Below are 20,175 nucleotides of genomic sequence, written 5' to 3' on the forward strand. Positions count from 1 at the left end.
CCCCCAAAGCCATCCTCCCCGAAATACTCTATAAAAGCATATGCCACCCCCCGCCCTAAATTATCCCAATAAATCCATTCCCCCGCCTCCCGTGCTAGCTGTTCTTCTTGTACCCCGCGCTGCCAGGTTGCCTGTTTTTAAGTATAACGTGGTACCCCAGCGTCGTCTTGCGAGCGGCGTGATTTTGGTGAGGGCCTGAGCGCTGGGAGGGTAACCCTGCCGCCTCTGCCCGTGCTTTGTGCCCAGGTTGTGCGTCGCCGTTTCTACGTGTGCCTTTTGGGGTTTGGCGATGGGAGCTGTGGGGTGACCCCCCTGCCCCCCGACATCTCGGCATGGCAGGGCTGGGGGGCCAGCAAGAGGCCGGTGTGGCGTGTGGATGGCGTGCTGTCAAGGAGACCTGATTTCTTTAGACATGTGGGAATATCTGGTAGGTGGAACGCATTTTTAATGTACTTCTTCCAGCATGGTGAGGAACTAGTAAGGAGACCGCACTGTTACTACTTGGCTACATTTAATTGACGATAGTAATTACCTTTCCTATAGGCGCTTTGACAGATACCGCAGTGGAGACCAGAAGCATCGCTATCTAAAAACCAGATTTTGGAAAGCTTCGTTTGGAAATGCTTTTAGCTTGCACTAAGTGAAGCAAGGCAGCATTCCTAGAGAAATAAAAATATAAGCACGTGCAACTGTCTGCTGGATCAGAAACCGTATTTTTCAAGTGCTATGCAAACCTAAAGTGTTGTAGTGTGAAACAATTGTTTAACATAAGTGAGGGGGGAAAGTTCTTTAAACTGTGTAGTCACCTCATTTCATCCAGCTGCAGCAGTATCTTTGTTGTCAAAATATTCCTTCCCCCTCCTTGCACTGATGTACGAGATAACAACAGTATTCAGCAATGTCTGTACAGCAGAGAACAGCCACTGCATTGGATGTGTCCCCAGCTGCCACCTTTCCTCCTTGGCAGCAAGTTTCCAAAGCGGTGTGAGTGGGGAGGGAGAGACAGAAGCCTCAAGCCAGGCTTTGTGTGTGGTAAGTTCTCTTGCCAGAAGAGAAGAATGGGTGTTCTCGGCTGGGCAGCTCCTAGTGGGATGGGAGGTGACCCTGGGAGTGTCCCCATCCCGGCCGGGCAAGCAGGGGGACAGCTGAGCTGGGCTGAAAGGGCGTGGGGGCAGCAAGGGAGTCAGTTTCAGCTCCAGGGGTTACTTTGTGGCACTATTGATGGAGGTACAGACAGCAGTTCTCTGATTCCAGGGAGAAAATGCAGGCCATAGTCCTGCCCACCGCCTATTTTGGTTTGAAGTGGACAAAGTGAACCTAAGGAATGATTTAATCATGGTGATGCATGAAAGTAACTGAAAGGCGGATTTACTGCTCTAATCTTTTCATGGTGCTTAATTTAATTTTCATGTGCTTTATTGCAAAACTGATTCATCAGGTGAGTGGGAGGGAGGCTTGTACAGTACAGGTGGTTCAGTTTCCATTGCTGGATTAGATATTTAGCAAGGTGCTTTCTTGGCTACAGCAGGAGCAAAATGGCTCTCTGATACAGTGCTGTGGTTTGGAACCCAGGATATCTCTAAGGAAAGGCCCTTCCTATAATCTGTAAAGTGCAGTGTTTGAAATCAGTGTGCCGTGCTCAGAGCAAAACTGAGACCTGACTAATTCTTACTATGTTCATAGATCATAAAAATTTTGGTTACGCTAATCTGAATTGGGTTAGACTCACTTCATGTCCAAGAGAGCTGTTACCTGCTGGAGGCAATTGTGAGATTGTCAGTGTTGCCAGTGCTGCCAGTGCTGAAGGTCTTTTAGTGCTGGATCTGGGGCTGAAGAGGTAAAAATGAAACTGCCCTGAAGTGTGTCAGCACGGCCCTGCTGCTTCCGAGCTGCGGAGCACAGACCCCCCCTGTGCAACTGCACAGGTTTGTGCTATTTGATCTCCTGTTTTATTTGGGGGAAAAGCTGCATTTAGTGTTTTTTCTCCTGACCTCCCTGCCTTTGGAGCATTAATAGCACAGTGTTTTCTCAACCAGAAAGGCTGCTCCTCACGCCTCCGCTCCTCAACATGAGATGTCTCTGGCAGCACATTGTAGGTGTTTGTGCATGCCTGCTGTGGTTACTAAGGTAAAGGAAACACAAGAAGCAGCTGAGGGAATGGGAACAATCCAAATGCCAAATACACACGAGTTTGGGCAGGAATGACGGTGACCTGCTCTGCCAGCATGTCTCAGTGTGGGTCTGGGCTTGCTCACTCCTCATGGAGGCTCCTGACTGTCATTGTGTTTATGCTGTGCTTTGGAGCACCAGGCGTCTGAGACAGAGCAAACTCCTCCCAGGTGGTGCTCAGCCCTCATTTTGGAGCTGTGTGGTTGTGGTGCATTTAATTGTACAGGGCTGTGTCCAAATCACAGGTTCTGCCTTCATCCCAGCTCCTCCCCACCACTGTGGCTCTTTCTGGTCATGCAATGAAGGAGGAAGGAGACAACCATCCTGAAAAACACCCTTTTGATAAGTAGCTGCTGAGCCTCTGTGGAGGACTAAGGAGCAGTGTACAAACTGCCCAGGGTTTCCACATTTTTTAATTATTGAAATACTCTTTCTCTGCTCAAGGCGTGGGAGTGTTGTGCTTGCATCAGGTGGCTCCAGGAACTGTATATGCATCTGTGTAATACAAAAAGATCAAGGGACAAGAAGGGAATATTCTGCAAAATTGGAAGCAGCTAACAGCAGGCTAGTAAGAGTTACTTGTAAATGGTTTCTGTCCATCACAGAAGGGGAGTGATGTGAAAGGGGGATTTTTTTTTTTTTAGGTTAGAATAGTCCAGCTGCTTGTGTGGTGGTGCTTTTTAATTTCTTTCAAGCTGCATAAAAACCATGGGCATATCCCTTGTTCTTTAGTCTCAGAGTTTATAGAGCTACAGTTGAAATTGTGCCATTTTTTCCTTTGCACTCCTTTCGGATTGAAGGATTTATATGTGTATAAATCAAAGTCTGAATTGAAAAGGCTCAGTTCTCCTCTTTGTTTAGTAAATAGACAGCTGTATACCTGGGCTTTCTTTTTGCAATGTGTCACTGAGGTCTGTGCTCTGTTCCAATATCAATAACTTTACCGTGCTGGCAATCTTCTTGATAGTAGTTTTTCTATGTGTTTTGTTAAACTCCATGCCAAGCTTCAACTTATTGGGAATTGACTGCAGGGCTTTATGAGTTTGAGTGTTTTGGCAACCCAGTTTGCATGATGATAGCATCAGAGAAAAATTAACCCGCTAAAGGCAAGAGAGAAATACTCACATCCTTAATAAACTGGGACGTGTGCAGGTCTCCTTGGAGGGGGGGAGGGGGGGAATCAACATGGAGCCTGCCTGCTTCATCCTATCTGATCTGTCAGTGAATCAATCAATGTGAAATTGTACCCCCAAGGAATAATGTAATAGCTATTTTATGTGTATTCCCAAACTGGAATGCTACTGTAGTAGAGTCCTGAAGGGTGTGCTGTCTAAATCGATCAGCAGAGGCCGAGATAAAAGCAGACGTGCTGCTTATCTATCAGATGTGGCAGAGAGGCATCGAGGGATGAAATGTCTCGTTCTGTGTTGAGTGGAAAGCTTAAATGTGAACTTGGTCCTTCTGCATCCCAGCACTTCAGGCACAAAAGCTGTGTCCTGCTAGCTCTCCTTCAGTTTTCTCTCGGCAAAATCATGAGATTGCTCTAAAAAGCACTTTAATTGTCATGCTAATGAATTTTGTTCCAGACAACTGTTGTAGTGTCATTGTTCCTTCCGACCTGCAGTACTGCAGAAACAGCTTGGCTTTTGTTATCTGTGTTGTTTGATGCCAGTTAAGAGTGCAAAGCCTATGCTAGGATTGCTTTGTTGAATTGATTTGCTCTTTTCTCAGATAAAAATGATGGGGAATTCTCTCCACGCAGCAATATATAGCCACGTCCCAGTAAGGAGACGAAGGAAATTCTACTCCATTGCATGGTGTGGGTAACTGTTGATCATTGTGGGTAATCTTGGCAGAATGAAAAGAACCATTTAAATTTTTTTTGTTATTGTTTTGATATTTTTGTACTTTCTCTTTTTGGTATGACTTCAGCATCAGGAGAGAATCACTTTTATGTAGTAGTAGGAGGTCACCAAGGCTTTTATACACTTTATCAAACATTGCACAGCTCATTCGGGGAGCTGCTGCTGGCTCATCTGTAAAACCCCTGAAATGTGAATGTGAAATTGCCACTGGAATTAATGCTCTGTCAGGGTGATTATTCTGGCAAGCTCCTGGCATGGATGCAAATAAATGAGATTTCCATTTTATAAGGTGAATCTTTCTGTCTTTTCTTGCTGTGTTGCCTCAAAAAAGAACCTCATGCACTGCTGTAAGCCTGACAGTTGCTGATGCAGTGAATTATTTTTTTTTCCCTTACCCTACTAAGGAAAGTAATCTGGATTTGCAGATCATTTCATGACCTTTTCTTTCATATGTGGGTCAAAGACAGTTCAGGTCTAAGCAATTTTTTTTTTTTTTGTAAATTTGTAAATCCTTACTTGGACTATGAAGGCTTTCAGTGAGCACTGAATGCACTGTACAAATTACAGCGCTAGTGGGCAAGGCAGTAATTTAAACTGCCTTCCATGGAGTTCTGTTATTGTCAGTCTAGAGCAGGACACAGGTGTGTTAGATGTGAAATACACAGTCTTTGTATTTTACAGTTTCCTTTATAGTAGATTTCCTTCTTTCCATTTAACATCTGTCATTTGGCCCAGCCTCCTTGTCTTGCTCTGACTTTGTAACCTTTCTCATTGAAGAGGAGATCTAATTTGATAAGGATGTGTATAATCATGTATAAGATTGTTTTGTTTTGTTTTAATTCAGGTTCAGTGGATGCAAATGAGGCCCAATTTCTTGGTTGTTGAGGAGGTTTTTTGGGGTTGTGGGTTTTGGTTTGGTTTGGTTGTTTTGGGGTTTTTTTGACTGACGAGCCACCCAGGCTTTGTTGCCTGTAATCAAACTGCTGTTACTGCCTGAATTTCTCTCTGGACTCCAGGTCATGGGACGCACCTTGGCACACCTGCACTCATTTTTTAATACCTGCACACATTTATTCATACACCTATGCATTGCAGTAGACTTGGGGAGCTCCACTTGTGGACAGGGCTGGAGGCTGTGTAAACCAAGCCTAGACTGTCAGGCATCTAACCTAGTTTTTCCCAAGCTGGTGTTCAAGTTCTGTCTTGTGGAATCCCTCAGTGTAGGTGCTGAAAGCTTTCTTTTCCAAGAGGGTGAGGTGCGCTGAGAAGCTGGGTGATCCCCTAGCCATGAGTATATCTGAGAAGTGTAGTGTAGGGTCTCTCATTTCTGAGTACCCTGAGAAGGTACATGGCCAGGGTGTGTCAATCACCTTTCCATGCCTTTTTCATCCTCTCTCTGCCTGGATTATGTGTTCTTTGGTCTTTGTTCAAGGTCTCTCATTGTAAATTCACACAATATTTAATGCAGCATTGTCTTGGATTCTGCTGGGCTGTTCTGCAGTATAAATAAAAAGAACCTCATTATGTAAGCAAGATACTGAATAACTTGTCTAAATGAGCTAAGACAGTGGGTGCAACAGTGGCAGTTTTATTCTCTTTGAACAGGTGCATCCCCATGAGGAAATAAAAGGTAGGTAGGGACCAAGTTGAGAAATATTGAGCAACAACAGGCTGTGACTCAGAAGCAATTTAACCATATTAATCCCCACAGCACTAAAGGTTCCTTTTCCCAGAAATGCACAATATGCTGTTCTCTGCCATAAAGCTGTTGTTAGCTGACATCGCTGTGTTAACATAAGACTTGCTGTTACCCACAAGATGCACAGTTAGCAGAGAGCAGTTCCAGTGCTGGCTGCTAATTATTGCTAATGTTCCCCCAGTTGTTGAAAAACAATATATTAAAGATGTCTCCTGCTTAATATTTTATGCCTGATGGCTGGTATGCTTATGTTGTGTTAAAAATAATGCTTCTAGTATCACTCCAAGTATTATCAAGCCAGCATTTGATTTATTTAGGAGAACACAGAACAACCATTTACCAAAAGGCTCTCTTGAGTACCTGTTGTAGATGCTTCGTGTTTTTATTTTTTTTCAGAGTGGCAGTGTGGAAATTTATGGCTTTTGGTTTTGTTTATCGTGACCCTCTCAAAGTCTGTGTGTTTTCCCATTGACTTCATGGCAGCCAAGTCTTTTTATCCTGTATGTCTCTTGCAGAAATCAGATTAATGATGCATCATTAGCCAGAGAGAGCTTTTGCTGAAAGCACACAAAGGCAATAATTTACCTTGTGATTTTATAAAATGCAGATTTTTTCCCCCTCATATTAGAAAAGAAAAGTGTTGGGGTGAAGGCAAGTGAACAGAGAATTGGTGCTCGAGTACTATCTCTGCACTGCGAGAGGGACGCTGCGATATCATTAATGAGATTCTCCCGTTTTCCCTTGGAGATGTGGTATTGAATTTAGAAATAGAATTTGAACAATTTTCCACTGAACATCTCACTTTTCTGCTCACTGAATAGCTACAAACCCTTATTGTTTAATAGCTAGCTTCACTTTTAACTGATAGAGTTTCATAGAGGTAAGATAATAGCTCTGAAAAAGTAAGACTTTTTCTAGACGCTATTTAATTTACCATAATTATATTGAGTGCTAAATTGAAGGAGGCTTTTCTAGTTAAGATGAGGATAATGAATAGTTGTGCATTATTACTGTAGCCATGATGGGGGAAGGAAGAAGTGATTTAAGTTGTGCTCAAGACAGATAGAAAGAAAACCTGCCCCAATGTGGTCCTTAATAATTTATTTTCCCCTCTCTATTGCTGACTGCCAGGTTTTGCTAGAAGAGTTTTCTGCCCTTTGTACCTCAGGGATGCAGCAGTTCATGAAAGGAAACAGCAGGCACTCCAAGTGAAAATGACTGTGGAAATAGTGTGAAGAAGCAGATTGCACCCTCCAGCCAAGCCTGAAGCTACACAAGCAGGGGCACACACAGCAAATGCCATTGCAGCTCTGAAGGCACTGCAGTGGAGCATGGCTCCCCGGAGGCTCTGCTCCCTCCATGCTTTGCCCACACTGCAGAGAAAGCCGTGGTTTGCTGCTCTTTTCTGCTTGGAGCAAGTTGCAACATCTTGAGTCCCTGGGCAGGTTGAGTGGGTGCACCCCAGCTCTCCGTGCCATCCGCCAGCACCCGCCTCTGCTGCTCTTCCCGTGCTGGAGCTGCGGCAGCTGGTGCTGTTGCTTCCCTCTGCCCCCCTTGTTTGAGAGCCTGAGCAGATCACAAGGTGTGCAGTTGTGTACCCCATGTAAAAACACACCAGCTCACTGTCTTGGCATATTTGATGCAACTGAGAATGGCTTCTTTTATGCCACTTTTAAGGTGGAGCTGCTGTAAGCACAACCTGCCTCTCCATATGGATGAAAGTGATTTATTTGGGGCAGGCTTTCACTGTGTCTTTGGAAGTTGATGCCGTCCAAGGGGAAAACCAAAATATGTTCCCTCATTTATTCACCTCTGTACCCTGGGGTCTGAGACACCACTTCTGTGCAGTATTTCTTGCTGTCCTGGTAGGGCTCCTGCTAAGTTGATCCACAGGGACTTATCCCATACAAGCATTTATCTCCTGGGAGTTGTACTCGGGCCGTGCTCTTACCTCTCAAAGTCTATCAAGAGTACATGTGATTGTATTTGACACTTGGGATCTGGGCTAGATGTGAACCCCTGGGGAAAGGCAGTGTGTGAATTATTTAATCTCTTGAGCATTCCAGGCCCCTGTATAAAAAGCATTAAGCAATATGGGGCTTTTTCTTGCTTTAAGAGAAGGGCTGTGTCAGCCTTGCTTAAACTCTCAGAAAGCTGAGTACTTTGAGCACTAAACTTCATACCATTGTTCCAAATTCATTGGAGTGCAATTACGGGGCACCAATGTAAGCAGTGTTTGCTCCCAGGTGGACCAGAAATATTCCTGATAAACCTTCTGTTTTCTTCCCTTCTTTCCCTCCTTCCCTTCTCCAGTATTTTGGTTCTTCTGGATTGAGACAGGTTGAGGCAATGCAAGTAGGATAATTTTGTGGTTAGGGCATTTGGCTTTGAAATCAGAAGATCAGTGTTAGTCCCTGCTTCCATCACAGACCTCCTGTAGCTGTGGGGAGATTGCTTGCACCTCTGTGCCTCTGTCTGCACCAGAAAAATAGCAAAGTAAGTTTTGGGGTTGGGTTTTATTTATTTTCCTGTGTTGGCCTACAGGGCTCTGTTATGAGGGCACGGAGAGGGTCTGATCTCCTCTTGGGGCTATTTGGCATTGTCTGCTGGCTCAGATCCAGCCAGAGTATGCTTGTTTACTCTCTGGATAAAGCTACTAGGAAGCCTTCAGGTACAGCTTCTTTCTTTCTTTTTTTTTCACTACCATTCTTTTGTCATGCTTTTTGCTTTCATTTAACGTCAAAATTAAATGGTGAGTTAAGTAGTGTAGCTTTTAATAATGTGTAGAAAATGAGCTGAGCTGCACGCATAGATGGTGCCCATAGGAAGCCTGGAATTATTCCGTAGTGTTTTTAATGGGCAGTCCTACTGCGCTGTGAGCTGTTGGCTCCGTGAGGCTGTCTTAGATGAGGCTCCCAGTACTGTAAATATCTGAGCCACTTAGCTTTGAGTACCAGGAAACGAAACGGCACATGAAATAATAAAAAGGTTTATTTTACTGAAGTCTGCAAAACAGTATTTTCTTCAGGCTGATTTGAAAGTGGACCTTAGAAGAGTTAAGTGGAGAAGAAATGCAGCGTTTGGGGCTAGAAATGTTTAACAAGCAGCACGAGCTGCCCGCCGCTGGCTGCTCTGCTGCTTGATTACAGCGTAGCGAGGTGCAGGGCTCGGGCAGCTGGAGAAAGGCTCTGCAACGCTTGGCATGGTCATCTCCTAAGGTGCTTATCTGGTGAGAAAGAGGACTCAGGTAGGAAGGCTGGAGTTTGCTTTCTGGACAATGCAGCTTTTCTTTGCATCCTGGATTTTAAAGCCAGATGTATCAGTCCTATCCCAGTCATTTCACTTTGCGTCTGCCAGGATTTTAGCCTGGGATTTCTTAAATCTAGTAATTTTTGGTTGAGTTACAGCATTTTTCCTAAGGCAGGCAGTGCCTTTAAATTTCTGTTGGTGATTCTTTTGTGCTCTTCAGAAATGTGTGCAAATGGTAGTTTTCTTTACAGTAAAAGATATGTGCTTTCTCTCTAAATCTGGCATTTTTCTACCTTCTTTTTTTCCAGCTGACATCTTTTCCCTCTAAGTGATTGCAGGCTATGATCAAGTGATCCCTTAAATGTCTTTGATTAGTTAAGTAGGTTGAACATCTTAAGTCTCATTGCAGTTGATTTAAGACTTGGAGACAGCCTTATGGTTTTTTGCTGGGTCCTTTCCAATTTTTCATGCTGCCATACTTCAGGTAAGAATGAAGATCGCATGTGTTATGTCAGCAGTCATCTTGCAGCTGTCACATACAAAAGTAAGGCTGCATTCTGGCTCTTGCTCTTTTTGTTCCTTCCCCCCTTGTTTATGCTTCCAGGAACTGAGCAAGCCCTGTTCACCCACGGTATTGCACTTGGCATGCAGACTCTGTTAGTTATCTATATTTCTTTATAAATCAGAGCTGGTTTGGAAAGCTAAGGTATGTGTCTGGACAGAGAGGAGGGGGTGTTTTGGTCTGGTGTGTGGCAACACAAGGTTATTTATCATAGATTGTGCTCTCCGCACTTTAATAATCTGCTGACATTTTGCCAGTAATAAAAAGGTCAAGGAAGAAAAGTTGCTTCCTACAAATCATGGCATTTGATTGTTCTTGTTATTAAACAGAGCATGGTTTCCTTGCAACAAAATTTCAGCCATCCCCAGCTTTGTAGAAGACGAATTACCAGCGGGTACAAATGTATAAAAATGAGAAAGCAGCTTTCTTTTGATACTGCTGGTCCCTATTCCAGTGATTTGTCCTTTCCTGTAGCAGGGTATGGGGAAGATGCAAGAAAAAAAGTGTCCCTTGGATGTTGAATATAGTAGCAGAAAGAAATTATTAGAAGTTGATGCTTGAAAAATGAGATATTAAGTTGATTTAAAAGGCCAAAGTCATCCCCATAGTCTAGGGTTCACAAAAAGTTACATATTCCTAATTTTTAGGAATGGCTTTCTGTGTCACCTATTAAGAATGCTGTGTTATGTCCAAAGCACAGTAATTCAGGGAAACACAACATTGTATCCTCTTTTTTTTTGTCCTTTTGCTACAAACTTCCCTATTGATTTTTGTTCTCTGAGATGCCTCAGCTTGAAACTGCAGTGCTGTTTTTATTGTAACTCCACGTGGTGCTTTCTGATACAGAGATCACTCCGTTGGAGGCAAGGCTCTGGCTTAAATATAACAGTGGTGGTTGGGCACTGGATAAGCATCAGCAGTCAAGTTGGAGATGCTTGGACGCCATCCCTGATGGGGACCCTGGGTGGATGTGAGGGAGCTCAAAGGGAAAAGGTTACTGTTGGTGAGGGCAGCAGGCCCTGGGGGCAGGTTGGTGAGTGTTAGTGCTGTGAATTAGAGTCGTTTGTTAGTTTGCACAAGAAGCAGCAGAGCTGGTGTTTTGTTTTTTTTTTTTTTTACAGAAAGTGAACAAAAGTGTCTTGCAGGGGAGTGCCAGCTTGTTTCTCTTGTAGCAGGGCATTTGATGCTACCCTTCCCTAAAGCACCCCTGTAGATACCTAAGAATGCACGTCTAAAAAAGCTGAATTATAACAATTATATGGTCATGGTGGACAGAAGAATTATGTACTGCAGTTCTTGCTGCCAAATTCAAAATGAATTTGAATGTAAATCCTTTCAAAAAGGGGGTGTGTAGAAAGGTCTGTATTAGGGGGATACAGCTTTTGTAGTCTCTGTCAGAGAGAGTCAGTTTTTTTAGGTTTTTAGTCTAATTACATGGAAGTCCAGTGGGCAGAAGCTGCATATTTAGCTACCCAGGAATTCAATATTACTATTAATTGGTGTTGGAAACAAGCCACATCCACCTGAAATAGATTTATTTCAAAAAAATGCTGTTTTGCCATTTGAATTACTTCAGCCGGTTGAATTACTTCACTCTTGGGCAACTCGATGGGTTTTACTTTTTTACAGAGCCTTATATATGTTGGTCCTGGCCATGTGTGATGCACTGTAAAATGCTGAAATGTGCTGGAGCTGGAACAATCCATTGGCTGTGAGGGGGCTAAAGGACCATTTCCAGCTTCCTGCCATCCCAAGGAACATGGGGAATTGCATTCAGGCCTCCTTTTCTAGTTTTTTGTATTTAAATGTTTTAAAGGGTTGTGCAGGATAATGTAGTGTGTTTCTGTACTTGCTTTATATCAAACAGACATGCTGCTCCTTTTCACCCAGCAGATGTGTGCAGAGTACCTAAGCAGACTTAAGAGAAAACCCCTAAGGGTTTGTATTTAGCACACAAACAACAAAATCTTCAGCTTTGCCTTTAAAGTAACTTTCTTAGGATGGCTTACGTCTGGAGCTCATTCTTTCCTCTCTATGCCCATTTCTACTGTAAGAAAGGATGCAGAAGGTTTCCCATGTGAAAGCATCCGGCGCTGCTCTGTTTGGGTTTGTGTACTCATCCTCCTGCTCTCTGGACTGTGTCTCTCACAGAATATAGTCATTTCCGCTCCTAAATTCTTTGTTTAATCAGCACTGGCAGGCTGAGAGATAAAGGTGGAAACTTTGAATGAGACTGGAGAAATGGTCCTAATTTTAGGAAGGTTTGAGTTGAACAGGAAGGGAGCAGGTGGGCAGGATGCTCTGGGGCAAACACAGGGTGTAATGTGCCTGTGTGCATGCAACAGTCATATCTTCCTTACAAGTCTGTTGAATGGATGTTACATTTCTCATTAATCAGACACCAGTGTTATCCTGGGAATTTCTGTGGCTTGTCTCCACCCCACTTAAAACTGGACTTAATGAGCAGCTTCTGGAAAGTGGGGGGGAAAAAGTACGTCATGCCTGCTACTGTTTCCGTTCACAGCTCATTTACTGGGCCTTTTCTTGATATATTCACTAGTTCTTCTCAGACTTTGGAAGGATTGTTTACAAAAGAAATTTATCAGGTGGTGTTTTTTCGTAAATGTAATTCAAGGAAATGTCTCCCACTGCTATTTAAAAACTAATACAAAATCAGGCAGTTTTTTGCAGCTATCAGAGGCTATGTCAATGGCCACAGAAAACAGAGGGAGCCAAGGAAAAAAAGGCAGGGTAATACCATGGCATTTGAAACACTATTTTGTTTTCATTCAGATATTTTTAGCTAATGGTGATTTTTTTCCTTTATGTGAATTGATGTGTTGTGTCAGTGGTAGAAGCTGCCAGCATAGATGTCTGTCCCAGGAAAGAGATACCAGTTGACATTGAATACATTCCAAGGGCTGCTGGATAAAATTATGTTAAGAAATGCTTCAGCAACTCTCCTCATTAGTAGTAATAAAATCCAGATTTAAAATTGCAGCCCCAGTTAAATCAAGGTTTAATTAGTCTTGCAACAACCCACAGCCTTTGCTTTATTTCCACACCTATCTTCCTGCAGCTTCAAACATCCTAGGTAGACATGTTGCTTTGCTTTGTTTGCTGCAGTCCTTCCCAGGAGAAGTGATCCAAATACTTTCAAAGACTGATCGATTGTTTCCAATATCTCCTTAGCTTGCAATGGATTTTTTCTTTTTGATTCTATATATCCATTTAAGTTCTGATCTAAATCCCACTGAAGTTATGTTGGTAGTGGGGGGACACTGGGGAACAGGCACAGGTGGATGATGGGAACAAGTAGGAAATCAAGCTCATGGGTTGTACTCATGGCTTGAATATGTAAAGGCATTATCTTGATACACATTTGGGCTTTCACTGTAGTCCAGTTTTTCTGAGCCTTGCACCTTTCACGGACTGACAGTGTGATGCAGTGTTGGGGACTTGCCATGTTTGTAGGTGAACCAGGACATGCCCTTTACTAGGTGTTCATGGATTTTCCGGTATTCCACACAACAGCTGCTCTACAAGTGTAAAATGATGCAAAATGTGTGTAAAAACAGGGCAGAGGACCTTCCTGACTCTCCCGGGGCATGCAGAGCACAGGTACCTTGTGCTGAAACTTTTTTTTCCCATGAAGTTTTATTTGCCAAGCCCCCCAGCATGGTATGTATCCAGCACTGTCCCTTCTGGAGCAAGCAAAACTGGGAGCAGTTCTACAGCATCTTTAAAAAAAAAAAATAGCACTAGGGACACACACACAAAAAAATCCTATTCCTTGATGGATAAATGAAGGCAGCCCCAGGACTGACATAATTTGTATGCTTTCCTTTTTCAGTGCTGTCACTGGGGAAAATAACAGCATGCCTGCTTGCTGTCCAGAGATCTGCTGTGCCAAAGCAAATAGTTGGCAGCAAGTGGCAAGCAGAGAAGGCACCAAGGTATTTGATGGATGAGTGTTCCTCCCCCAAGCAGAGAGGAGCATTTGTGAGAAGCTAGTGATATACTGTGGTTGAAATGGCCCATTCACTGGATAAAATTCCCAATCAAGTTGCCCAGGAGAGACTTGAACAGCTGGTGTAGGAGCAGAAATCGCTATAGATAAATCAGGTTGGCATGTAAATGACTGTGGGCCCTGGACAGGCCCTGATACTGTTTTTTCTCTGTGGATGAAGTCAGGGAAGATTTCACTGGGTGATAACTGATGTTTGTTTCCCCCAGCTTCTTGCCTTCCTCTTAACAGCTGCCTCAGTTCATTAGAAACAAGATGCTCGGCCTGTTTCGCTACTGTTGAGATTTGGCATTGCAGCAGTGTCCCAAAGTCCTTACCCTGTCCGGTCAGGGCAAGGTGCTGCTCAGACAGCTCCCAGAGCTGGTGGTCTGGGACAGTAATAAGCTAGATGGAGAGCTGCAGCATCGCTGTGGGTGAGCGTGGCTGCTGAAGAGCTCTCCAGAAGTGGGAGCAGTTCCAGCTGGCTGTGAGGGTGGAGGCAGGCTCCTGTGTTATAATTACAAAGGCGGGTGTTTAATTGCTGCTGCCTGCTTCAAAGGTGTGCTGTAAATTAAGAAGGTGCTTTACAATAGCAGCATTTAACTTCTTCCTGTCATCTGCTTTTGTTTTAGTTGATCTGGGCTGGGATTAATCAAGGGAGGCTTTCTGAGCTCTGTAAATCCCTTGAAAGAGCATGGGCACTGGGTTCCTAACTGTCCTGGAGGTGACTTATGTTCCTAAGGCAGGAAAATCGGGCTCTTCTGCACATCTGTTTGTGCAAGCCCACTGTGTCCCACATATAAAATCCAGGGACTAGCTGAGCTGATGTGAGAGGAAGCTGGTCCATCTTCTTTGTGTTTCATAAACCGAGGAACATCCTGAGGCTACATGATTGCTGGATGTAAGGGAAGAGGAGGGAGTGTGCAGCTGGAGGGATGTGCAGTTCGGTGGGGCATTGAACTGCAGCCCTTTAAAACTTGCTGATGGGAGAGTGGGCAAAATAGTGTCCTATTTTGGGACTGCTAGCTATTCTTCCAGCTTTTTTTCCCCAAATTTAAATGAGACAGAGACCAATTCAAGGCTGGAGAGACAGATTGCTTATGACTAGGTGTTCAAAATTAAAGCTCTAGTATGTGGGTATAGTCAAAATAGCTGTGACGATGCTTCTCAAAAAGTACCTTGCTCATCCATTTGTTAGCGATAATATTAAAGATTAAGGAAAATTTCGTCAGTCTTGGAGATCTCGAGGATGTTAGAAATTGTGAAACTCAGCTTAAAAATAGAAACTTTAAGGAGGGGGGTTAAGAAGCCTTCTTTACTGTTGAATTTTTAAATTTCTAGTTTATGTTCCACACACACTTCCAAGCTTTTTTTTTCCTCCAGCTAGAAAGGTGGGGCTTTTTTCAGGTTTTACTAACAAACAAACGTTTTTTTCAAAGCAGTCCCCTGAGGTTTAACAGGAAAAAAAATACTGTGAAATTGATTACAGAATGTCAAATCATGGCAGCCCGAGTTGAAACACAACATAGAGCCAATATCTCTTTAGTATCCTCTTTTGCATACCCCAAAGTGTTAAAGTTTGTAAATAGCAGCTTTAGTGCCAGAGGAAGGCGTTTGTTTGAGCGCAGAACAAATTATATTGGACTTAAGTCCAAGATAGTACCATGGATGTATCACAGGCCTCCCCACTGGCACGTGAGCTGTGTGGATATGTGCAGATAAGAGCAGTGGATATAGGTTTGTCCATAGGAAGAGGTCAGTACTGGCACACTTACTTGTAACATGGAGGCAAGGTAGCTGCGTGTGCCAGGTGCTCCTCCTGCCCTGCTCCGTTCCCAGGGGCAGGCAGAGTTCATAGCCATGTGCATAAACTGCACCTGGTGCTTGGAGCAGGGCACTTGCAGGTGCTTTTTATACAACTCTGTGCCGTGCCTTCCTTCCTTGGCTGTAATTGGCAGGCTTCATTCAGGAGAAGGCTCTCGCCAGTTGGTGTGGTGGTAATTAAAGTCACTGTTACATGTTATAATAGTGTGTGTTGTGTACTATTTGGGGGAAGAAGGGAAAATAGGTGAGGAAATGGTACCTTTGAAGAAGAGGAGTGGTTGTGCCAATTATCCTGGATGAGCTGTTCAGTGACAGTTAATCCATGTGAGTGAAAACAAGTCCTCTGTGATGCTGTGCCAAGGTCAGGAATTTGAGCTCCGTTTGAAGAGTGAAAGTTACAGTCTTGCAGATTAGTGCTCCTTAGAAGAAAACATCTCTATTGAATAAATTGAAGCGGAGCTTTTCCCACTGTGTCATCCATATAATCTTCTCTCTTTGATGACCAGAAAAGGACAAGGGCAGAGTAGAGTTAAGACCCCCTTATATGAATTGTTCCACAACTCAGGGGCGTAACACAGTGGGTTTGTGAAACTTGTCTCAGAGTGAGTATGTCCACATTCATGCCTTTGCATGCAGGCTGCCAGGGGAGATCAAGCAATGTGTGCACTTGATTTTGCATGAGAACAGCTACTGTAAAGATACATTATCCTTTGCCATCCGTGGTGTCAACAGAGCTGAACTGATTTGTACCACCTGGAGCTTCTGTTCAGTATGCTGCTGCATTTTTAGCAGGTGGAAAATGGTCATGTTTAGAAAGGTGACTGACATGATTTCGTCTATATTTTCTCATGTTGCAAACACGATTGAGTCAGGACTTAATATGTTGGGGGTTGAGCTACATTTGCAGTACTGTTCTAGCACCTGGTAATTTGGGGTGTCTGGTTCACCCATATGACTCCCTCTATTGTGCAGAACAAGGTCACTTTCCTTTCTGTCTCTGCCTTCTGTTTATTTAACCAGACACTATCTTGTAAACATTTTGTTCAATATCTGTGACATCATTTTCAGTTCACTTCATATGTGGGTTATATGTGTTTGTCCGTGTCCCCATGCCCACCTCTCCACCCTCTCATTGTTAGTGGATATGCTCTATAGGCTATCCAGAGATTGACATTTAATTTTAGTCTCTGAAAAATGATGCTATTGGTTCCATGATAGAGTGCAGTTTGTAGGCCATGTGATCTGTGATGCCAACCAAGGAGACGCCCCTTTATCTCACTACATTGACCTTGCTGATATGTAATGACACCCACTGTAGTATGTACTAGTACTGTTTATCCATAGCAGAGGATAAATACAGTACTTTCTGTATATAGCTTTTTTCTTTAATGTAGTAGTTTCATATAAATGACACTGTTTTCATGCAGAGATTGCTATCTGCCTGCACAGACGGACACATTAGGCCTTGGATTTGGAATCTCATTGACTTCATTATCCACTTATATTGCTGTGCTTGAACAAACAAGTCCCCAGTAAATAAAATGGCATAATGTAATTTACACATGCCTCTCCTGGAAAGTGTGTGTATGGAAGGCAATTGTTAGGCCTTAAAGGTTGTTACCTCTGAGCATTAAGAGCTTGTTCATTCAAAGAACCAAATTGGATGGATTGGTCCTTGCTGCACCTCAGCACCATCAGTACCTCTAGTGCAGTGTGAAAGTAAACATTGAGGACCTGAATTCCTTTGGAAATGGCTCCCAGCAACTTCTTTCCTTATTGCTGATCCATCTAGGGAAAGTCATTACCATTTGACTCTTTTCTAACTTATCCATAAGTAATTTATCATTTTCTCTCAGTCTTGGGCTGTTTTTCCTTGCATGTTTGTGGCGATACTCCCTTCTGTCACTGAGGCACTGTAAGCTTAATTAGTATGTCCCAAAGGCACTGGAAAACCTGAAGGGCTGTATTTGGTCGGGCGTAAAATACCATTGTCAGACAGTAGGATTTTTCAGTGGGAATACCCTACTGCTCACATATAATTGAAACCAGATTTTTCCAGAGCATCTGACTTGCATACTGGAGAGCTGCAAGTACAGACACACCCTGTAATTGCATAAATCAGAATGAATCTAAGGGGGACAAAGTCTATTGAAGTTATGTTTGGGAAGGCAGGATTGCTGTTAATATTTTGAGGTTTGGTGGTTTTTGAACTGTTTGTGAACAGAAAAGCTGCCATTGCTCTGAGAAATCTCTGTCCATGTTCCTGACAGGGGATAAGCTGAAGCAGTTTTGGGAATGGGGCTTGGGGCTCCCTTTGCTGCTTGCTGAACAGAGTCACTCACACCAAGACAAGCACCAGTGCTGTGTAGCATGCACCAAAGCCACCGGGGCAGAAGGGCAGTGCAAATCAGATAAAGCCAGTTCTTGAACAGCTTGAGCTCTATGCTTTTCTAAATCAGAACATAAATGTCAAATTCCTTATAAATACCAGTCAGTGCACAGCTGCACTGACCTGGCATTGCTGTTCTGGTCTGCTGGGTGGGAGAGCAGGGTCCAGCTGTTCCCCCATGTGCCAGAAAGATGGAGAAATATTGTGGGTTTGCATCTCAAAAGCAATTATCTGCATTTCCCCCCAGCCTGAAGCAATGGATCACCCTCTTCTTAGCATGGTGAAGAATGTGTCTAGTCAGCGCTGGGGGAAATTCTGGAATAGTCCAGGAGTGCCAGGCATGCAGACACAATACCGGCATTGGCAAATCTGCATGAATAGCTTTGGAGCGCTGTAATGTGGGCTGCAAATGGAAAGGCTGACTCCTCACACAGACCACAGATCCATCACTTTGAAATGTCAGGCTTTTGTCACCCAAAATAGTCTTTTGTCTTCTTTCCCCATGCATGATACACGGAATTTTTTCCCTTTTGCTTTGTGTCTTACAGTGTAACTGGAAAAGAGCCTGTGCAGTTCACACTGAGAAGCTCAGCTAGGAAGAAAGGCTCCTTACTAATTGCTTGTTGACCAAAGAGATGCAGGCACAGCTGAGCTGTGGTCAAGGCAGGAAACCAAGAGCCAGCTCTTGGGACTGCTGGTAGAGTGTTGTGATGTTCTGCCCTGCAATGCTGTGTCTGTACGGTCTGGGAGAGCCCCAAACCGAGTTTTCCCTTTTCAGTGGCTAGAGTGACAGTCATGGCCCTGACTGTCAGATTGGCACTTTTGGTGACGGGATTGTGGAGAGTGGTCTCTCTCCCTCCCGCTTACCTGCATGAGTCAGGCTTGTGTGGATCCTCTGTGAAAACACAGTATGTGGTGTTAGCAAGAGGCAGCTGTGATCCCCCTCAGTTTCTTGTCTGTGGTGATTTTCTGAGTCTCGATTAAATGTGGTGTGGTCCATATGTGAGTTCAAGTCTCAGAAGGGAAAGAAAAAGCAAGTTTCTATTTTTACACATATGCTTGTACCACCAGAATTATAGCACCTACTGAAGTGTAGTACATGCTCAAACTCTCATCTGGTTTTGAGGTTGAGGACTGTGCTACACAATGAGCAGTGGGAGGGGTTTCAGGGTGTTCCCAGTAGCATTTTTGTTTCCAGATAAGGATTGTGCTTTGCAGATACAGTCTCCACTTGTGGAGTGACTTCCAGTTCCTGTGCTCTGTTTCATGTTGTGGAGCAGTTATGGAGTATGCAAACTGCATTGCCTTCAGATGAAACCAAGTTGTGTTTATGATAACCAGAAGAGATAGTCCAGAGCGAAACCTGTCCTGTAACTTGATTCCTTAATCTGGATGCATCTGCAGTGTTGGTAATTACAGTTCATGAGTTTGGATCTTCATGTTTGGGAAAGGCATCAGCCCATCAGCAGCCTTGGAGAAATCAGGTTGGTGTTAGAGTCATCAGCCCATGTGCTGTGTGGGAGCCTGGAGGAGACGTGTTGTCTGAGGACCTTTCAAAACGAAGATTAAAAGGGCTGAAGTATTGTGGGTTATCACATTGCTCCTAAGGTTAGCCCCAGCAGAGTGGAACATATTTTTCATGTGGTTGCTGATGCTGTTGAGTTCTGACCAACAACTGTCAGAGCTCAGTTTCATTCTTGTGGGTCTTCTGTGCTCCAGGGCACACTGGGGGCTTTTGGCCTTCTCAAAACTGGAGTTCAGTATTTGTGTTTTTTCTTGCAGCTACACTTGGTCTCCTAGGAGATGGTACTCTTGTGCTCTTTCAGCGCAGTTATTACTTACAAATATCACAGAAGAAGCCCAGCATACTGAGAATTGTCTTGGCAGCAAAGTACATGAAGAGCACACTTTAATTTTTAAATTTAATCTCTAAATATGCTTTTCTCCTTTTAGATTTGGTATCTTTCCTATATAATTTAATTTCAGGTAAGAAAGGGTGGGTTGACAAGGGCTTAGTTTTTTGGTTTTGCTCTTACCTCACCATTCTTCTACTCTTCTTGGGTTAGCTTCACATGCACAAGCTGATTCTGTGGAAGGAGGTGTATAAACCCAACCACCTCTATGCTCCACATTGTTTGGTTCTTTTAAGGTTTGAACATAAATGCTTCTTCCCCTTTACCAGGAGGCAGGGCATGAGCACTGTGTAACTCTGAGTGAGCAGCAGAGGAAAGTGGCTGTCCCTGTTCATGGCAGGCTATCCAGTGCTGAAGAGCACACCAGAGCAGCTTTTCCTGAGCAAGTTTGCAATGCCTTTCTTAGCACTGTCATGTCCCTTTTTCATATGCCACTGTCCCTTTCATGTAAATTGAGGAACCCCAGCAGCTCTCATTTCCAGCACGAGACGTGTGAAGG

General features: G+C 43.7%; 1 protein-coding gene across 1 annotated transcript in view; it reads left to right on the forward strand.

The window, feature by feature from the left end:
- The first annotated feature begins 209 nt into the window (after positions 1–209).
- The window catches only part of OSBPL5 (oxysterol binding protein like 5), a 181,112-nt gene continuing 161,146 nt past the window's right edge, over positions 210–20,175 (forward strand). The window contains 1 exon segment of the mRNA XM_017726609.1: positions 210–427. Within this exon segment, the coding sequence (XP_017582098.1) occupies positions 377–427 (51 nt within the window). The 5' untranslated portion in view covers positions 210–376.

Source organism: Corvus brachyrhynchos, unplaced genomic scaffold, assembly GCF_000691975.1.
Source record: "Corvus brachyrhynchos isolate BGI_N302 unplaced genomic scaffold, ASM69197v1 scaffold62, whole genome shotgun sequence".
NCBI classification, from domain to species: domain Eukaryota; kingdom Metazoa; phylum Chordata; class Aves; order Passeriformes; family Corvidae; genus Corvus; species Corvus brachyrhynchos.